General features: G+C 24.9%; 3 protein-coding genes across 7 annotated transcripts; 1 reads left to right on the top strand and 2 right to left on the bottom strand.

Annotated features, from left to right (window-relative positions):
• Positions 1-953: 953 nt before the first annotated feature.
• Bre1 (E3 ubiquitin-protein ligase Bre1) lies at positions 954-10,435 on the bottom strand. Of its 2 annotated transcripts, XM_015519627.2 has the most exons (18): positions 10,281-10,427; positions 9,396-9,511; positions 8,867-9,050; positions 8,597-8,783; positions 8,332-8,520; positions 7,915-8,036; positions 7,560-7,793; positions 6,746-6,871; positions 5,717-5,890; positions 5,141-5,398; positions 4,411-4,590; positions 4,140-4,351; positions 3,846-3,999; positions 3,658-3,771; positions 3,407-3,598; positions 3,149-3,341; positions 2,798-2,892; positions 954-2,175 (listed from the first exon to the last, which is right to left on the bottom strand). In XM_015519627.2, the coding sequence occupies exons 3-18, from the start codon at positions 9,011-9,013 to the stop codon at positions 1,894-1,896; spliced, it is 2,859 nt and encodes a 952-aa protein (XP_015375113.1). In that variant the 5' UTR covers positions 9,014-9,050; positions 9,396-9,511; positions 10,281-10,427; the 3' UTR covers positions 954-1,893. The 2 variants fall into 2 exon arrangements, with proteins under 2 accessions (XP_015375113.1, XP_015375112.1); XM_015519626.2 differs by lacking the exon at positions 9,396-9,511 and having other exon boundaries at positions 10,281-10,435.
• Positions 10,436-10,576: 141 nt separating this feature from the next.
• Positions 10,577-14,592, top strand: cta (Guanine nucleotide-binding protein subunit alpha cta). 3 transcript variants are annotated; one of them, XM_015519628.2, is made up of 7 exons: positions 10,577-10,734; positions 11,004-11,338; positions 11,408-11,667; positions 11,739-11,956; positions 13,309-13,475; positions 13,593-13,621; positions 13,711-14,592. In XM_015519628.2, the coding sequence occupies exons 2-7, from the start codon at positions 11,068-11,070 to the stop codon at positions 13,888-13,890; spliced, it is 1,125 nt and encodes a 374-aa protein (XP_015375114.1). In that variant the 5' UTR covers positions 10,577-10,734; positions 11,004-11,067; the 3' UTR covers positions 13,891-14,592. The 3 variants fall into 3 exon arrangements, with proteins under 3 accessions (XP_015375114.1, XP_015375116.1, XP_089084570.1); XM_089228444.1 differs by lacking the exon at positions 10,577-10,734 and adding an exon at positions 10,911-10,929; XM_015519630.2 differs by lacking the exon at positions 13,593-13,621.
• Positions 14,593-14,776: 184 nt separating this feature from the next.
• Positions 14,777-17,232, bottom strand: Josd (Josephin domain containing). 2 transcript variants are annotated; one of them, XM_015519632.2, is made up of 5 exons: positions 16,976-17,232; positions 16,697-16,914; positions 15,792-15,917; positions 15,222-15,402; positions 14,777-15,147 (listed from the first exon to the last, which is right to left on the bottom strand). In XM_015519632.2, the coding sequence occupies exons 1-5, from the start codon at positions 17,012-17,014 to the stop codon at positions 14,998-15,000; spliced, it is 714 nt and encodes a 237-aa protein (XP_015375118.1). In that variant the 5' UTR covers positions 17,015-17,232; the 3' UTR covers positions 14,777-14,997. The 2 variants fall into 2 exon arrangements, with proteins under 2 accessions (XP_015375118.1, XP_015375119.1); XM_015519633.2 differs by lacking the exon at positions 15,792-15,917 and having other exon boundaries at positions 16,976-17,219.
• Between the last annotated feature and the right edge of the window lie 2,316 nt (positions 17,233-19,548).

Raw genomic sequence — 19,548 nt, 5'->3', positions numbered from 1 at the left:
TTGATGACAATAGGTCCAGAAAAATAAATAGAAATGAAAAAGACAGCTTGAAACAAAAATTGTGGAGTATACTATGATCTTAATTTATAACTTTATAAGTATTATATTATGTATTAGGTAAATAAATATACTTTATAATAATATCAATTACATTGTTAAAGTTATTATAATTTAAAATCAACTTAATACCTACTTATATATTATTAATTTATATAATTGAAAGGAGGGGTTGATGCAGGCCGTAGCCAGACAAAATTTTCAGGTGGGGCAAAGCAAACCTTAAGGGGGGGTTTATATATAAAACAATGTCTTTCTAATATTTTTAAGCGGGCACTGCCCCCTCCCATTGTGGATACGGGCCTGGCCACCTGGGTTAATTACAAAAGCTGCCACATATGTAGCATACACACAGATAACTTTAGGACTACATGCCTGGAGCCGTGTCAAAATACCAGAAACCAACAATGAACGTAGGTCTTGTATAATTATTATTTTTTATCATTGTGAAAACGATAACAAAACTCATTTATGGTCAGTTTTATTTTTAGTATTAAATTCATTGTTAATGTTAGCCATATTGTATTGCATTATTTCATTTTTTTCATAATAATTTGGGAGCAATCAAAATTTGGTAATACCCAAAGGAGCCACAGAGTTATATCCAATTTTCAAAAACTATACATTCTGCGGAAACAGATCACTAGACAAGAATTTTTTTTCATAAAATTATTAATAATGTATAATAAAAAACAACTATCAGAAATGAACATGTTGCACTTTTTCCGATGATAAATGGAATGTTGAGTCACCAAACAATTGACTGATTGTTGTACCCTCATTGACACAGAATTAGGCACATTTTCATCTAATTAGAGGTAGTTAAAAGCAAAATAATATTAATAATTTATATATTAAAAGTTGTAGATATTAGGTAATAATGATTAAACACAAAGGAACAATATCATCTATATATTATATTATAATCTGTAAATAATAAAGCACTTATTTACATACTACATTATGGTGCCCACTTCTTACTTACAAATACAAAATAATGATTAGCTAACATTACAGGTTTACATGGTTTGTTACAGTAGAATAAAATTTAAAATCTACACAAATGATTAAAAGGTAATTTTTTTATGTTAACGTCTAAATATCTAGATATACACTGGCAATTTATTACAATATCCTTATTTTGATATGTTAAACAACTAGAGAAAATAATTTATAACATTAATATCTCTTTGATTTAAACAATATCAGTTAATATTTATACGAATAATACTAGTCTAAGCATAATCTAAGATACTGTACTGATTTATATAATATTGCAACAATTTGTGCATTTTAATTGGTAATGTAACGTCATAAAACCAAAGTGTTAATCATATAAAATATTAATTCATTTTTGTTTTCTTATTTTAAATAAATTATTTATATTTTCAATAATTTACAATACATCAGTATACAGTTATATGTTAACATGTAGTAATAATTATTGTTTTGAATGATTTTCACAATAATATTAGTTAACATTTTTAATACAAACTATATTAATGTTGTCAATCATAAGAATAAAAAGAACTATTAAGTGTAGTAATATTTATTAGAAATATTATAATGAAAAGTTAAGGACCCATCTTGTTTAACTGCAACACATTTTGCAAATTGTGCAAACGTTGAAAATAAACATTAAATTCTAGTTTCCTAAATCTAATAAATGTATGTAGTCAAAAACTATTCGATTAGGAATAATGTTGCACTATAATAATCTAAACAAATCTTGGAACAATCATCAAAATATAATTATCAAAATAGGACAGCAAAACAATCAGGTTACAATATACCTAAATGTTGGGCTACAAATCTTACTAATAACTCTCAATATAATTATGACCCAAGATAAAGTCTATGATAATCATTAGCTCCAAATGTTGCATTACATTTTGGACATTTTCTTTGTCTTGTCTCATAACGAGTACGTAAACAATCCCAACAAAAAACATGAAAACATTTAGTCAGTACTGCATCTTTTCGCTTAACTTTGCATGATGGACAGGTAAGTGTTTCTTTATACTCCCTAATTTCTTCCACCATAACTTCATCTAATGTACCAGCTTGTTCAATTTTCTTCATACGTTCAGTTTTTCGTCTTAGTTGTACTATTTCTTCCTGTAATATTTTACATTAAAATTAAGTTTTACAATACTTGTAAATAACGTGTCTAAAAGATATATAAATTGCTTATAAGATTAAAAAGAAGTAGAATATAGGATCCTAATTATGAATCATTTTTTAAAATACAATACTCAACTGAGTTATTAAAATTTGTTTGATGTGAGATTGTTACGATTAATTTAGATAAGTCAGATCAGATGTATATAATCAAAATGTTAAACATATAAATCATAAGTCTAGTCTCAATCTTACCTAAGAATAACTTAGCAAATTTTATATTAGGAATAAATAATTTAGCTCTGTTATTTTTATATTATAGTAAATTGATATATGATCAAATTTAAAGGTAAACTTAGTATCACACAAGAATTTAAATTTTGAAGTTTTTGAAAATGATAAAATTCTCATAAATTGGTATAAAATTAAAACATACAATAATCATATATACAACATGATAAGCTCTGGATGATTTCATACCTTTAAGTATAATAAATAATAATACATCAATTCACTTTAATATTAAAAATAACTGAAAGAGTTGAAATATTTTGAATGAAAAATTTATATTCTGTGCATATGTATTGAAGGAAACAAAAAATGTTAATATGATTTTAACCTGTAGCCTTTTGGTTTTGTATGCTTCAGCCTCAAGGGCACTGGTTTTTTCTGCTACTACTTGTTGTGCTTCTCTCATTTGTGCATGATATTTGTCTTTAACATAATTAATAAATATTAAATAAGATATTGTATCATCAATAATATTGATGAAGTGGCGTAATTAGTTATTTGGCGGGGAGGGGAGGTGTTTAGATTTTTAGAAAAATCTTCATACAGTAATCTACTACACCAAATATAAAATATTAGCAATAAAATAAAAGTTTTTTGGTGGGAGCTATTTCACTCTTGAACATCATACAACATAATATGAGTTTGAAATATTAATTTCTTAGTTAGAATAATTAATTACCAAGATGTAATTTCAAATCTGCTGCAGACTGAGCACTTTCAATTGCTTTTCGTTTGTGCATTTCCATAGCTTGTTGTCTAATTGAACATTCTTTTTCAACTGTTGCTAAAGAATTTTGCAATATACGCTCTTTTTCTTCTAGTTTACGAACTACTGTGTTTGTCATCTCTACTTGATTTGTTAAAGTTTTTATCTAGATTATCAATTATAAAAATTTATTATTTTTTAAATATTCATTGATAATAAGTTGAAACTAACCAATTCTTTGAGAGTATCAGTCTCCTCACGAGCTATTTTATGTAATTGATTGGACTTTATACGTTCAGTCATTAATTTAAAATTAGCATCATCTTTTTCACGTAATTGTTGAATTAATCTAGAGTTTTGTTCTTGCATATCTTCAAATGCTTGACCTGTCACTTCCATTTCACTTAGCATCGCTTCTTCTTCCTAAAAAATTAATTTAATTAATATTATGCCTTAGACTAGTATTCAAAACCAAGACATACTTGTTTATGAGTAGCAACTTGTTTTTGTAGTTGAACAATATGTTCTTCCAATTGTTTGATTTTTCGTAAGGCATCCTCATCAGCTAGTTTCTTGCGTTCTTCACGTTTGCCTTCCTAAAATAAGTAAAAATATCAATTAAAATGAAGTAATATTGAAATTAATAAGAAAAAATTTAGAAATGTCTTACTTGTATTTTTTTTAGGGCCTGTTTTGCTTCTTCAAGTTCTGCTCGAAGTTTTTTTTCAGCTGCCATTAATTGTACTTTGTCTCTTTGGTCTTTACTAACTCCTTTATACATGTCTAATAATAATTTCATTTCTTTTTGATCATTCACAGCTTTTCTGTAATATAAACATATTATTAAAAGATATTACTTTTAATAACTACCAATATTACACTACTTATTGATTAAGATTGAAAAATTCATAAAGAGTAGGCAACTCATGTATCGGCTATTTTTTTATGTATAATATTTACTTACTTCAGTTGAGATTTCAAATCTCTAAGAGCTTCACTCTCCCAATTTCTCACAATATCTTTTTGGTTAACAGTTTTTTGATCTGGAGTAGTTGCTGGACCTGTTGATGTCTTATTAGGTGTTTGTTGGCCATCTCTTATCAGTTCTTTTTTAACATTTTTTACATCAATTTTTTCATCAACTTGAACATTTTCATCTATTAACTGGGATATACCCTAAAAAATTTAAATAAATTGTTAATAATATACACAAATTGTTTATTTAAATAATTTACTTCTAAATCTTCTTCTTTTTTCATAATAACTTGAGATAATGAAAATTCTTCTTTAATATTTTCATTAACTACACATTCATCTTCTTTACAAGATTCTAATAATCCTTCTTTTGAATCTAGGACAGGGGTTGTAGTTTGTTGACCTAACTTTAACTTAATATCTTCTAGTTCTTTCTTTAACTGTAGAAATAAAAATAATTAATATATTTTTTAATAAAACACATTTGTAGACTTTATTCTATGTAGTGGTATGGTAAAGTGGTGAATACTCAAGAATAATTATTTCTAGTAATACCCATGCCACTAGAACTTATATTTAATTTGTAAAATAATAATCTATTACTATTGGTCATGTATCATTTTATTCATATTAAATAATTATTTATTATTTTATGACTTTATATTACATTATCACCAAGGACACCCATTAGTGAGTACGAACTACGAAGGGGTGACCTTACACTAGGGACAAGTATGAAATTATAGAAAATTTTTTAATTGTAAATCATTAACTATTTTTACTGATGATATTATATTAAATGGCATAGGTGCATAGTGTATCTATGCTTTATACCTTTTTTTCTGTTTTTTAATAGCATCTATTATGTTGGTTCATAATTTGTTTCTTTTAATGATATTGTCACCACCTAGGTTCTGATTGATGGGCGCCTTTGGTCATCACCATACCACTTATTCCAAATAAACTTTATAACAATTAATTAATTTTTACCTTTGGTACTTCTGCATTGGCATCTTTATACTTACGCTTATATCTATGCAATTCACCCTTAAGCTGGTTATTATGATTTTGTAACGATGATAACAAATGTCTCATTTCTCGATTTATGGGTCCAGTTTGCTCATTGGCAGCCAAATTCTGTTCAAATTCAATACGTAACATTTCATATTCTTTACGCAATTGAGCATTGACATCTTCAGAATTCATTAATTCTGAACGTAATTTCTTTTGAGCTGATAACTCATCACTCTGTCAAAAAAATAAACCGAGTTAACAACAAGAAATAGCATGATTTAAAAATAAAAAAATTAAAAAATTAGAAACGCAAATTTAAAAAAAATAAAGATATATTATTTTAAAATTTTAATTTTAAGTGAACAAAAAGTATTAACTGCATAGTTGTACAGTGTACAATTGTATATTTTATTTTTAAATTCAAATAAGTTAAATCATTTGAGGCAAATACAGCATGAACAGTAATTTTGCAACACCATTTCCTTAATCTAAAATATTATTTATGGAAGCGTTATAGGTAAATATTTATTTTTTTTAGATAATTTAACTTACTTCCATCACTTCCATTTGGCGCAAATGAGTATTTTTACTGTTTTGAAGCAAACCTGTTGATTCAAGTAGTTGATTTCTCATTAACATAAATTCACTATACAACACAGAAAAATGTGATTGTATACATTTATATTCTGTTGTGTCAATGATTACATTTTCAGGAAGTTGTCTTAGCTAAAGTACAAACAAAAATTTGTCATTTAATACTTTAAGATAATATGTAAGTAAGTATTGATAATTTATCATTATCCTCGGTAACCTGGTAACAAAGCAATACATTTTTCTATTTATTGTGACCTTTGAACATGTAACCATCTTAAGAGTACACTATGGCTGCATGTCGAGTCTACATCTTAAAAATGCACAACATAGTAAATTTTGCGTTAACCAGAACCAATTGTGTATTACAAAATTTAAAATTAGAGTGCATTAACACATTATCAAACATTATTTGAGTAAAATGATCATTAGTTAATCGAAAACTAAACTGATATATATATATTTTAAAAAAAACAATGCATAAATATAGTAAATGTTCCAAGTTGAAGTCAAATCGCTCAAATATTTAAGTTAACACACAATTAGTTCTTTTGAACACACTTTTGCTACATTGTACATCTACAATACATTGAGAATAACATATAGGTGTGGCATCCTCTTTAATAAGATTGTTAGAATTTCATAAAAAATTAAAAACTTGTTGGTGACAAATAATACTATATTAACTATTGTTCATGATAACTATTACTAAAACCTTATTTTGTCCTAAGTAATACAAAATCAAGAAATTGAAAGCTCAACAGATACTAGAAGGAATTACAAAACAATGTTTAACGTGAAAATTAAAAATAACTATTAATAATTATTTAAAACCAATATATTCAATTATTAAATTAATCAAATAGGTTTAAATCAGAATAAATTGTAATGAAAATATGTAAATTTTATTATGTAAAAGATTAAGCATTTTGTAGAAGTATGGGACCATGGCCTTGATTAACATAATTATATATATTCAAAAATACATACATCCATTCTTAATCTTTCTACTTCCATTAAAGCCTCTCTATGTTGTTGATGTAATTTTTCAAGTTCTTGGAGGCGGTTATTATTTAACTCTCTCAGTTCTTCATTTTCTCTTTGAAATTCTTCAATCTAAATTGTTATAGAATATTATAATACATGCTAATAGATATAAAAATATTAATACATAAAAATTATATTTTCAAATTATTTAACAAATTCTTTATGACTGTTGGCTATAAATTATAATAGACAAACTGATTTTTTATGGTGCATCTGTCCTATATAACTGACATCAGTTCTGTTAAATCACTTGTATTGTGAAATAGTAAAGCACTATGATAAACGGTAATATTTTTTAATTGTAAATGACCATTTAGTTCATAATATTTTGTCCAATTCTTTTTTAAATAATTGTCTGTGTTGGATATTTATATGAAATATTAATAACATATGAAATAGTCAAGCTCTTAGCAAAATTTAAGGCAACTTGCGACAGGAGTATGTTAAATAATTAATGCCAGATCCAGTAATAAATATTGATACCTAAGTATTTTAAAATATTATAATAAACAATTTTCTACTATTTAAATTAAATATTACTATAAAATAATTAATAAGGCTTAAATATTGGTGTATTATATTATAAAAATTATTTATTTACAAAATTCATTAATTTTAGTAACTAATACAACAATTATTCATTTTTTAGTAGTCTGATCGGTTTTTTATTTAGTTAATTAAATTAACTTTGCAAGTCAGATGTTTTTTCTATAAAGAATAACATAAATTTTAAAATAATGACAATCATACCACATACCTTTTGTAGTGATACACTTGATTGTGCAATTGTGTCTGGTTTTGAAATAACTCTGTCATCAATTTGCAATGCCTCCAATCCTTTTAACTTTTCTCTTGAATCTGCTAAATGTGTTTCCAGTTTATAATTTCGATCAAGAATTTTTTGATATTCGTATTGCAACTCTTCAATCTGATTTCGCATTTCAGCAACTTCTGTTTCTTTGCAGTTTACATTGTCCTGTAAGCCTGCCAACTAAAATAATAACAAAACATATTAAATAACCATTTTATATACATCAAAAGTTAAGTATTATTTTTTTTTTTATAACTAAATTATCTAATTATTAAGTATAATTTGTAGTAAAAGTTATCACCTTCAATGACATTGTATGATACTTTTTATGTAAAGAGGTATTTAATGTTTGCAACTTCTGATTCTCAGCTTGAAGTTCACTATTTGCTTGACGAACTGTTTCATCCAAACTAGGAGCTTCGTCTATTAAAATACATGTTTTTTTGATTTATGATTATTACGTCAAAAAAGAGTAAATTAGACATTTATGCTACATTTTTATAATAAACCTATTATCTTTATAAAATATATGATTATGTTTTTAAATACAACAAAATAACAGTGACATACATTATTGACAATGATATTAGCTAATATTACTAATAGTCATATTTTTGTATTCTGTGAATATATATTTATTTTTGTAATGTTTTATGGTTCAATAAAACAATTTAATTAATACTAACATATAAATATTCAGGTTAAATAATTCTCTTACCTCCTTCAAACTCTCCTTTTAGAGCAAGTGAAATTTTTTCATTTCTTTGCATGAGCCGATCAAAAGCTTGTATAACTTTTGCCACTGCTCGTTTTGATACTTGTACTCGATTAGCTAATTTTTCATCTAATTCTTCCTTATCCCATGTTGATAACTGTACTAAAAATGAAGTAGTAGCTTCACTTTCATCTAAAAATAAATCATTTAGCTATAAATCTATTATCTATTTTGAATAAAAATTATTATATAGTAAAAATAAAATTACTTTTGCTTTCTAATTCATCAGCTGTTTCAGCATCAAATCTTTGTAACAGTACACGAATGTCTTCATTTAATTGATTCCAATAACGATTTACAACATTTAAAACAGAATCATCTTGAGTTTGTCGTTTTTCTAACTGTTCTATTCTATTTCTTAATTCTGCTTCAAGCCTATTTCGTTGTTCTAATCTCTAATATAGAAGAATTTTATAATAAAATAATTTTTAAATCTTTTTAAATTTTATTTTATTGTGTTATTAAATATTTTAGTAACCTGAGCTAGTTTTTTATTTTGGTATTGTAGTACTTTCATATCTAAATCTTCCATAGTAGAAATAGGGCCAAGTCTAACAGGCTCAAACTGAACCTTTTTCATTGGTGGTTCTTCTGAGCCCCCTTCATCATTGTTTCTCTTAGACATTTTTAAATTTCGTACGGTCTTATTTAAAATATAATTTCTGAAAAATAAATAAGTCACATTTTATTTGTATGTATTATTTATGTAACTGATTAACATTAAGTGCCAATTTATCATATTTAAATATGACAGACCACTACTAAATTATTATATTTATTTCAATCATTGTTTTTTGTAGAGTTCAGACTTCTCGACCATTTATACAAACAAATCACATTTATGATTCATATTTGATTACATTTTATTCCATACTGACGTACTGGGATAGTAATATATTATTTTCAATTATACTTCAGTATTGCTTTCACTAGTTCCTAGCATTTAAATGCCTACTGTTAAATTGATTTGTTAAGATACATTAAAAAAAATATATTTATAATAATACCATGTGGCACTTCTCTTGAAAATCAATAATTATACATAAGTACATTTATGTTTAAGGCACCATTATTAAGCTTTCTATTCATTCATTATGTTAAATGTTGTTTATGTGTAGGTAACCTGAAATAATACAATTATTTAACAGTAGACTACTATATAATAACAATTAGTATTTACTATTAACTTTAGCAATGGACATTTAAATATGTATTAGGTACTATTTTTATGTTTTATATTGACAACATTGGTCATAGACTTAGTTATAAACGTTATTGATAATAATATATTGCAAATATCTATTCTTATATAAGTTAATTCAACAATTGAAAATAAAATTATGCAAGTATCTACTATATTTTTAGAAATAAACAATTCATATTTCATCAACAATTTTAATTTTAAAAGGCAAGTCAATAGCATTCATTAAACATTTAATTATTCCTTGTTAAATTTTATACAATAATAGATAATGAATGTACCTAAATAACATCATATGAATAAAATGTTTTTTTTTTCTATCTCAAATTTCAAATTTAAACTATAACGTTTTACTTTCATTCAAAATAAAATCTTTTAATTAAGTTAAATAAACAATTGAATTATGGATTGAATTGAGTCACTATGAACCAACAACATAGGCTTTGTAATATAGTTGCATACATCAATTTTACACAGGAACTAATCTTTTATTTTTAAGAATAAATAGTTAAATGAATATTGAACTCTTTAAACGCTTAATATATTGGTGATTATAAATAGATTAGTTGCTCATTTGTGGTATTTATTTCAATCGTTACAGTATTGGGTTATATAGGAGAGACAACACTAAATGATCTCATTTGTTTTGAAAATTACAAAATGTATAATAATATTAAAGTGATATACATACCGATAGTCCAATACGTCATTTTGAATTAATATTTAGAAATTAAAATTGTAATGTAGAATGATTCCAATTAATAAATTATAAACTTTGTCATCTCGTCTGTAGTTGTTGATGTTTTACAGTTTACGATCGAGATTGTTTGTGTCGTGACTCGTGAGTTGTGTTAAGAAATGAGATAGAATATTATTCAAATGATAATTATTTCCCGATAGTTATTAAATATACCACAAGATGGCGTCATCACAAGGTGCCGTAGTAATATTATGTTATCTCCTTATCAATACAAACACACACAATAAAAGAAATTCATGATACAAGCCCTAAAAAGTAGAGTATTAAATATTTGTATTAGTAATTTGGAAGTTGACGTTATTACATGTTATTACCGAGCAGAGTATAATATTTAAATTATTTGTATAAATGATTAAATATGATGCATGCTTTTTTTCTGGATTATGTAAGTTATTTGACAATTTACCTATGTTGTGGGTATTACTTATACCATTGATTATAATCAGTGCTTATACTGTACAGTACTACAGTAGTATATTTTGAGTAGATATTCTAGTCCACCCTTTTTTCATTTTGTTCTATTGTTATTCAATTAATACAATTTATGCAATTGAATATTTGTTCTTAAAATTGAATTACCGTATGTAGTGTTAGCAATGCATGCAAATGTTTGTAAGAAAAAATTTTAAAATTAATTCACATTTATATTTTTAGAAATCAAAAGGACTCCTAACCTTTGTTGATTTGTTTCATGGAAAAAGATGATAGGACTTGAAAAATGGCAAGATGTACAATTACGTGTCCGTGTTGTCTACGATTCAAGTTCAGTGCTGAAGAAGTGGAACAACGGTATAGAAGTAAAGAGATTGATAAACTTATAGACAAAGATAAACACCTGTTGCGTAGACAAGTAAAGTTACTATTGTTGGGAGCTGGTGAGAGCGGTAAATCAACATTTCTTAAGCAAATGCGTATTATTCACGGTATACATTTTGAACCTGAACTTGTCATTGAATACCAACACATTATCTATCAAAATATTTTAAGAGGTAATAATAATAATATTAATATTATATTATTATATTAGATGATTTTATTTTATTTTTTATTTTAAATAGGTATGAAAGTTTTAGCAGATGCTAGGCAAAAGTTAGGTATACCATGGGAAAACCCTGATAATAATAAAAATGGTGAATTTATTTTGAGTTTTGACAATCGTACCACTCTGGATACACGATTATTCCAGTCATATGCTCCATCAATGTACTGTTTGTGGAAAGATGCTGCTATTAAAAGGGCATTTGAAAGAAGGAGAGAATTTCAACTTAGTGACTCAGTACAATATTTTCTGGATAATATTGAAAATATTGCTAGGAGTGTAAGTTATATTTTTAAAACTTTTTATTTTACATTCAACATTAATTTAATAAATTTATATTTCAAATTTAGGACTATTTACCAACAAATAAAGATATTTTACATGCTAGACGAGCTACAAAAGGCATTTATGAATTTACAATTCCAATTAACAATATTCCATTTCGATTTGTTGATGTTGGTGGACAAAGATCCCAACGACAGAAATGGTTTCAATGTTTTGATTCTGTCACATCTATATTATTTCTAGTATCCTCTTCCGAATTTGACCAAGTTCTTGTAGAAGACAGGTATGTGTTGTTTTGCTTAATAGGACTGGATAGGACTGAATATTGTAGAGATTAAATGTAATTAGCTTTAAAGTGTTTGTAATACTATTAAAATCAATAATATCATTAAAATTGCTTTAAAGTCTCAATACAATAAAGCAAACCTACACTTGAAATGGTTTAGAATATAAAACAAAACATCGTATTTATATATATATTGTTAATTTTTGAGTATGTCTGAACTAGCAAGACTACTTTAGTTTAATATTATATTTAAAAAAAGATTAAATATTCACTATTCTGTGTACAATTAATATAGAGTAAGAAATTCTAATCTATAATGATGAACATGGCCAAAATGGCTCGAGTGAATGAGATTTACAATGTACACTAGTTACCTTACATGATATAAAAATTTGAGGTTTTATTCAGCTAGTTATAAATTAATTTAAGGCATTTTAGCCAAGGATTATACCATTGAAATTCAAAAGAGTATTTTTGGAATTATAAAATATATATTTACCGAGAATAATATTTATTAAAACGGGGTGTTGACTATAATACTAAATATTTATCTATTAACTATTTATAATTTGTAAAAACAAATATAATGAGTGCTTGACCAAGTGTTGCATATATTTTATAATTAATATAATTATGAATTAATTATAGTAATTATTATATCAAGTACATAATGTTTAATAACCCAAAAACTAATTGTTCAAAATTAGGTAAATTATTTAAAATTAAAAAAAAATTGTTTCATCCATTTATAGTTTTTACTGAAGAGCAATCCGAATTCGAAGAAAATAAGTTAAAATACTCCTAAAAAAGTTTAAATAAGCTAAAACAATGATAATAATATTGTCTTTAAGTATACATAAATATCATCTAAAAACAACTATTTTTATAATACCATTATACAAGAACAAAATACAGTGAGCTTGATAGGAAAATCATCAAATACATAAAAAATGTATTAGTAAAACTTAAATGCTGAGCCATTATTTATTTTACTGTTAAATATATACAGATCTTTTCTCACCTATTACTTCTTTAAATATGTATAGTTTCCAGATTTTTCATCTTTAACATCACTTGAAATATATTTTTTCTATATATCTAACCTCCAATGCCTTTTCAAATTAAGATATCTCCTTGTATTATTGTTACTGATATGAGTGTTAAAAACCAGTTTTATTTAAAATATTACCACTTATTTTTAATAATTACTATTTATAATTTTTAACAATCATAATTGGTATTATTTTTTACTTCTTTCTCTTAGATATAGTACAGACATAACACTTTTTAGTCATTTTTACTAAAATCTATAATTGCAACCTAAAGTAGGTATACCATTTTTTTTTTAGAAAAACAAATCGACTAGAAGAATCAAAAGATATATTCGATTCTATTGTAAATAATGTAATATTCCGACGAGTTTCCATAATTCTTTTTATGAACAAAACTGACTTGTTGGCTGACAAATTAGAAAGAAGAGAAACAAATATTAAGCATTATTTTCCAAATTTTGCAGGTAATTTTTATTAATAATTAAGTATACAAAATAATAGTTTTAAATAACTTTCAATGACTGTGTAATTTTAACATAATTTATTTCATAATAAAATATTTATATTTTATTATTTTCAAGCTTGCCTAAATTATTTGTTGTTAAAATATGTGAGTTTCATTCCAAAATACAAATTGTTTCTAATGTTTTATTTATAAACAAGTATAAATTAATAATAATTGTTATTTACATGTTTTAGGAGATCCTCATAGTTTGCCTGATGTACAGACATTTTTATTGGATTTTTTTCGTCAAGCAAAACGCGATCCTAGAAAATCACTGTTTCATCATTTCACAACTGCTGTGGACACAGAAAACATTAAAGTTGTATTTAATGCTGTTAAAGATACAATTTTACATAGAAATTTGGAATCTTTAATGCTTCAGTAACTTTTTTAATTTATGCAGGTATTTGTTAAATATTTATTTAGTTATGTTCATTATAAACAAAACTATGATTTTTTTTTTTTTGTAATGTTATTTTTCGAAATTCATCATAAATCTTTCATTGTATCTCAACTTACAGTTATCTTTCTCTATATAAGGTACATCCTGCTATCTATTCCTACACCTTAAAATCAAATTTAGTAACTATTTACATTTAATATGCTAGATATCCAAAAATAAAAATAAAAATAAATGAATTATGCTATTATCATTGTCATAACTTAATAAGATAAAAATGTTTGGTCTGAATTTCAACTTTAACTATTATTTTTTAATCTCAATTCTTATACGTGTTTATTCTCAAACAAAAAAATTCTCATTTATGAAATATTATCTTTATTATTGTTTATATGATAAACAAATTTGTTTAAATGCATTTATTATCCAACTATGTATAATAGTACTGTTTATTGTTAAGCAAAATTTTTAAATTTATATTTTTGTACAAAATTATTTTCTGATATATATATATATATATATTGATTAATGATTAGATTAAGTAATATTATCTTTATTATTGATTAGTTATTTAGTATTCAAGCATTCATATTTATATTAATTAATAGATTCAGATAATATTTTGTTCTACGCACTATTTTATATAAATACATTTTGATTTTTAAATTAAATGTAATCCACTGAAGTAAACATTATATTTATTAGAAATATCAATTATATTTGTTGAGCTTACAAATATTAGAATCAACATTGAACAAGACTTGTGATTATTTCTACAATTTGTTTTTTTTTTTAAATACTTTTTTTAGTTTTTTAAGATGGATTGATAATGTTTAAGATATTTAAAACAAAATATATAATTATATTGTTATTAAAATAATATTTTTATTTGAATGTAGGTGCAATTATAAATTAAAATAACAATTAATATTATTTCAGATAAATACTGGTAACAAATATAACAATTATGAATCACATTTTAGTATGCCATTTTTACCAATCTAATGCAATATCAGTAGATGGTTTGGCTCATATATATTGGTAATATGTTGCATACATTTTATTGATTATTTATATTAAACTATCTTTTATCGAGTGACTGTATTGGTTGTTGATCAACTGAAGTGTCTTCTGATGCAATCCAATTATTATTATCACCAGTAACAACAACAAACAATTGATTGTCATTTACATGAAGTTGGTTTCTAAAATAATTATAAAGATCTTCGTCCTATAAACAAATATATTAATAGGGTTGTAAATTTGTAATAATTATAAATAAAATATAATAAAGTTATGACATACATTTCCAATTTGTGATGGATTAGGTAATTTTGAATCTAGATTGTAATAAATTCCATTAATATTTTTGATAGATATCCAATGTCTTCGCTTTAATGGCAGCCACAAAAATCCCAAACGACATTCACTGGGTATGTTCATAACAAAACCAAATATTTTATCCAATTTCAACATTTTTGGGTCCCTGATATATAAAACATTATTTAAAATCCATATTTCGCTACAAATGTGTTTTCTAAATTTCTAATATAAAATTAAAACATAAATAAATTGAATAAACTACCTATCAATTACTTTATATTAGTCAATATAATGTAAACTATAATACATTTTATTTTCATATAAACTACTAGGTAATTATTTATTTAAGCAAAAATATTTGAAATATTTTTTAATAAGACATAAAATGTTACCACGTATATTCAAATAATAAATAAATTCAGCTAATAATTAATGGAATTAGTATTTATGTATTGAATACAAAATATGGAATGCCACCAACTCATTTCTTAGAGTAAAAATTGTTTTATCAAACCTAAATTTAATTATATACTACGGCCCAGGAGAGCGTACTTCTCGCTCACGCATCCAAATGAATTAGCTCCGCGGTGTCGGCAGCGGCCATCGTACAGGAAGATTTTGAGGTGGGAATTCGCTAAAACGGATATGTTAAAGCCGCCGCCCATGAAGTGCTCTCTCCTAGGCCATAGTATAACAGGTATTAGTATAGTAAAAGCAACTAGCAAACCAGTGCTTATAACAATTCAATGTTTGAAGAGTAAAACATACAAATAAACAGTTATTGTACTAGATAAGAATTATTTTTGTATTATCTAATATTATTTTTATTATTTTACATTAATTTTTCATTCAAAAAGTAGAGCTTTACAAATTGTGTTACCTTAAATTATATTCAAAAACACACCTACAATTTAAAAAAATACAAAAACTGGTAAATTTTTAGTTTTTTAGTAAATTAAATAAAACATTTCGTAGTACCTCTACTGGAAGGCCTTTACAGTCTGTCTAATTTGTCATTTTATTTTTATTAACTATTTTATCAATTGTTCTTATTGTTCTATTTTGTAGCAGATAGAAAGAAAAAACTAATGAAACAAAAAAAAAAAAAATTATAAATTATTATAATTTCTGAAACACTAATATTATTCAAGGTGCTTTAAATCATGCTCTTAATATTTGAATTTTTAATTAACACGGAAAATAATGTGCTGATTGAATTACAGAAAAATTAATTTTGAATTTGTATTAATTTATTGTCCTATAGCTTAGTAATAAGTATGTATCTTTGTTCCTTTCATTATTTGTATAAATATTATTTATAAAATAATTTGACAAAAATAGCGAAACAAAAAGTTATAGCACTGTGTAATTGATTATTAAATATCATATAGCAAAAATTATAAATCGTATAAAATTATTATAGGTAATTGTAGTATTTATTTATGATAGGTACTAACTTTCTTTTATCAAACCAAAAGGCACTATAGCCTTTGTTTTGTAATGCAGCAATCAATACATTGACATCATAATTACCAATACCTAAAATTGAACGATGTGGATTTATATAGTTGTTGGGAGACAGTGAAAAACATATAGCATCAAGTTCCATTTGTTTGAATGCCTCTTTTGATTGAAACAAATTGTTGAGAGCGTGTAATGCACATAACTCCTTAGACTTAATAAAATGTAGGGGATTAGTAAAATTGTATTAAAATACACGGTGCCTTCTTCATTACTTGTTTTTCATGATAAATAGTTGTAGATTCCGGTAACATGATTCATTTAGTCTATTTCCTTTGGTTGATGAACTCTTCAAACAATTTTGATTTAATTACTAGGTAAAATAAATTGTGATTATCAAATAAAACGAAAATTCAAATACTCAAAGTCAGTAATAAATGTTAAAACGATTCTATCATTATACGTGTTAAAATGTGTATTTTTGTTACTTGTTTACATAATAAAATAATTAATATAAATTGTGATATTGTGAATAAATAATATTGTTAAGATAATACGTGGTTATCAGTGTAGTATCTACAACCGTGGCAGTAAAATATACACCGAGTATAGATAATATAGAATATCTATGGTAAAAACTAAATAATAGAATATTAGAGTTGGAAATTTTAATTTAAAAATTCACTCGTTGTGATAACTAACATAAGTGTACAAATTATTGTTGGCTAATATTTATACCATAATATTATTCTTTTCGTTTTATTATACAGGGTGATTGATTTATCATAAAACACTCATTATTTCAAAAAGTATTGACTTTTTTCAAAATATTTTTTTACATGGTTTCAGTTGTTATAAAACCAACGTTTTTATTAAAAAATTATATTTTTAAATATTTTTTATCCTTATCATTATTTAAAATTTTTACTTTTTTGAATGACAACATATAGTTTTAATTTCATATTCCGAAGCAGAATATTTTTCTAAGTATTTTGATACATAGAAATCGAATTTGTGGCTAGTAGTTTATGAGTTATAAGTATTTAAAGTTTAGACAAGCATAGTAGTGGTCAAATATTTTGCGGGGTAACCCCGTACCACTCCACTCTGCCAATCTAAACTTTAAATACTTATAACTCATAAACTACTAGCCCCAAATTCGATTTTTATATATCAAAATACTAGATACTAGATATCATGGATATTTTTTGGTCAAAATATAACTGGCATAGGTGTCCGCAGAAATTTTTCTAGGGGGGGGGGGTGGGCAATGTTAGGATTTGGGGCATTGATAAATATTATAATTTTACTAGGTGTTTTAAAATAATAACCTTTTTTATTTTACTCGTATACAATATATTATATTTTATTATATTACAACTTATTTTATACTTTAAATTTATTGTATAGTGTATACCTAGTAATTTATCTTAAAACATTCAATTAAAAAAAAAATTTTGAAAAAGACAGGACATTAGATGACAAACGCTAATGATAAATAATTCAATCAATCTGGATGTGTGAAATTTAGGGATAAGCTGCAGTTTTTAAATTCAAAAAAGTCTTCCGTAATAAATGTTCAGTCGTTTTGATCAATCTGCTTGTGACGGACGACTACACTCGAGTTAGTTTCGCGGTGGTTCACAGGTATAGGTAACGTACAAATTATTTATTATGGACATTTATCTAATAATAATACTAAACAAATATACTATATTTATTTTTTAAACTTTTACCTACAAAATGAGAATACGATACAGAAAAAAAAATTAATTTTGAAAAAAAAATCGCCTTTTAATTCCACCTGGAACGAAACAATTTCATAAACATATTTATAACCGTCTTAAGTTGTATGCCATTTCTTTCTTACTATGTTGGAATACAGTATCCTCTATTTCTGCTATCAGAACATATTTATTAATATGTCCAGCAATTTCCCATCCTGGTCACCCATATGGGTCTAATATTTTTTTCTCTATTTAACTCACGCATTCAAACTAAATCATGTTTATCATTTTTGAGTTATCTTAGAGGATAATATTTTTAAGGGTTCAACGTATCGTCTTATTTGTAGTTTATATATGTATATTAGACTATAAATAAATAATTATAAATACTAAATTTAAATATAATTTATATACTTTTGAGATAATATTTAGTTGTCTTGTGTTTCCCCTAATATTATAAAATTCTGAAGGTAAGTTATCATCTATATTATAATGCTGATATATTTAATTAAATGTTTCACAATTTTAAATTTTATGACATTTTCAAACACTGCCCTAGTATCTCCAGAAGACATTTCAACGCAAATAGTGTACCTATAAGTTTAAAATCAACTATTCTACATAATGAAGCTCAACATAATGAAATGGTGTTTTTTGCTTCAAACTCATGACTCATGATTATTAGAGTGAGAATTTGTATGCATTTGCATTTGTATTCTGGTTGATCGTTTGATATGCTTAGTGAGCACAAAATTTGTTTCATGACATAACGATCTAAAAAATGAAACTTTGTTAGTGCATATTTTTGCATATTTCGTCATTTTTCTATTTTAAGGGTTTATTTTACAATTTTAATTGCATATTTCATCTTTTAGTGCATATTTTGATGTTTTTTTTGTTTTATTGGAAATTTTTTAAATTTATATACTATTTTAAATTATAATATAAAAAAAAAAAATATATTTTTATAGTTTCGATTAATATCAAAATATTGGTAAGTACATTTATTTTAGGAGACATTTTTGATATAAATTGATTCCTTTTTTTATATAATATAGATTAAAGCTACCTGAAAATAGTGAAAGTGGAAAAAATAAAGAAGTGTTTTTAGTATTGTTCAA

Source organism: Diuraphis noxia, unplaced genomic scaffold, assembly GCF_037042655.1.
Source record: "Diuraphis noxia isolate RWA-SAM2 unplaced genomic scaffold, SU_Dnox_SAM2 contig0005, whole genome shotgun sequence".
Lineage (NCBI taxonomy): Eukaryota > Metazoa > Arthropoda > Insecta > Hemiptera > Aphididae > Diuraphis > Diuraphis noxia.
The sequence above is the reverse complement of the archived record's forward strand: the minus strand, read 5'-3'. Positions and strand labels throughout refer to the sequence as shown.

What these genes read in the sequence shown, in the direction of transcription:
- Bre1 (XM_015519626.2), bottom strand. Translation starts at nt 9,013, where the DNA reads ATGTCTAAGAGAAACAATGATGAAGGGGGCTCAGAAGAACCACCAATG. An exon ending in CCAATGCAGAAGTACCAAAG is followed by an intron (nt 4,591 to 5,140) that starts GTAAAAATTAAT and finishes TTATTTCTACAG; the next exon opens with TTAAAGAAAGAACTAGAAGA. An exon ending in AGATTTGAAATTACATCTTG is followed by an intron (nt 2,893 to 3,148) that starts GTAATTAATTAT and finishes ATTATGTTAAAG; the next exon opens with ACAAATATCATGCACAAATG.
- Josd (XM_015519632.2), bottom strand. Translation starts at nt 17,014, where the DNA reads ATGTTACCGGAATCTACAACTATTTATCATGAAAAACAA. An exon ending in CTATTTATCATGAAAAACAA is followed by an intron (nt 16,915 to 16,975) that starts GTAATGAAGAAG and finishes CATTTTATTAAG; the next exon opens with TCTAAGGAGTTATGTGCATT. An exon ending in TTTTGGTTTGATAAAAGAAA is followed by an intron (nt 15,918 to 16,696) that starts GTTAGTACCTAT and finishes ACTATGGCCTAG; the next exon opens with GAGAGAGCACTTCATGGGCG.
- cta (XM_015519628.2), top strand. Translation starts at nt 11,068, where the DNA reads ATGGCAAGATGTACAATTACGTGTCCGTGTTGTCTACGATTCAAGTTC. An exon ending in TTGAAAATATTGCTAGGAGT is followed by an intron (nt 11,668 to 11,738) that starts GTAAGTTATATT and finishes TTTCAAATTTAG; the next exon opens with GACTATTTACCAACAAATAA. An exon ending in CAAGTTCTTGTAGAAGACAG is followed by an intron (nt 11,957 to 13,308) that starts GTATGTGTTGTT and finishes TTTTTTTTTTAG; the next exon opens with AAAAACAAATCGACTAGAAG.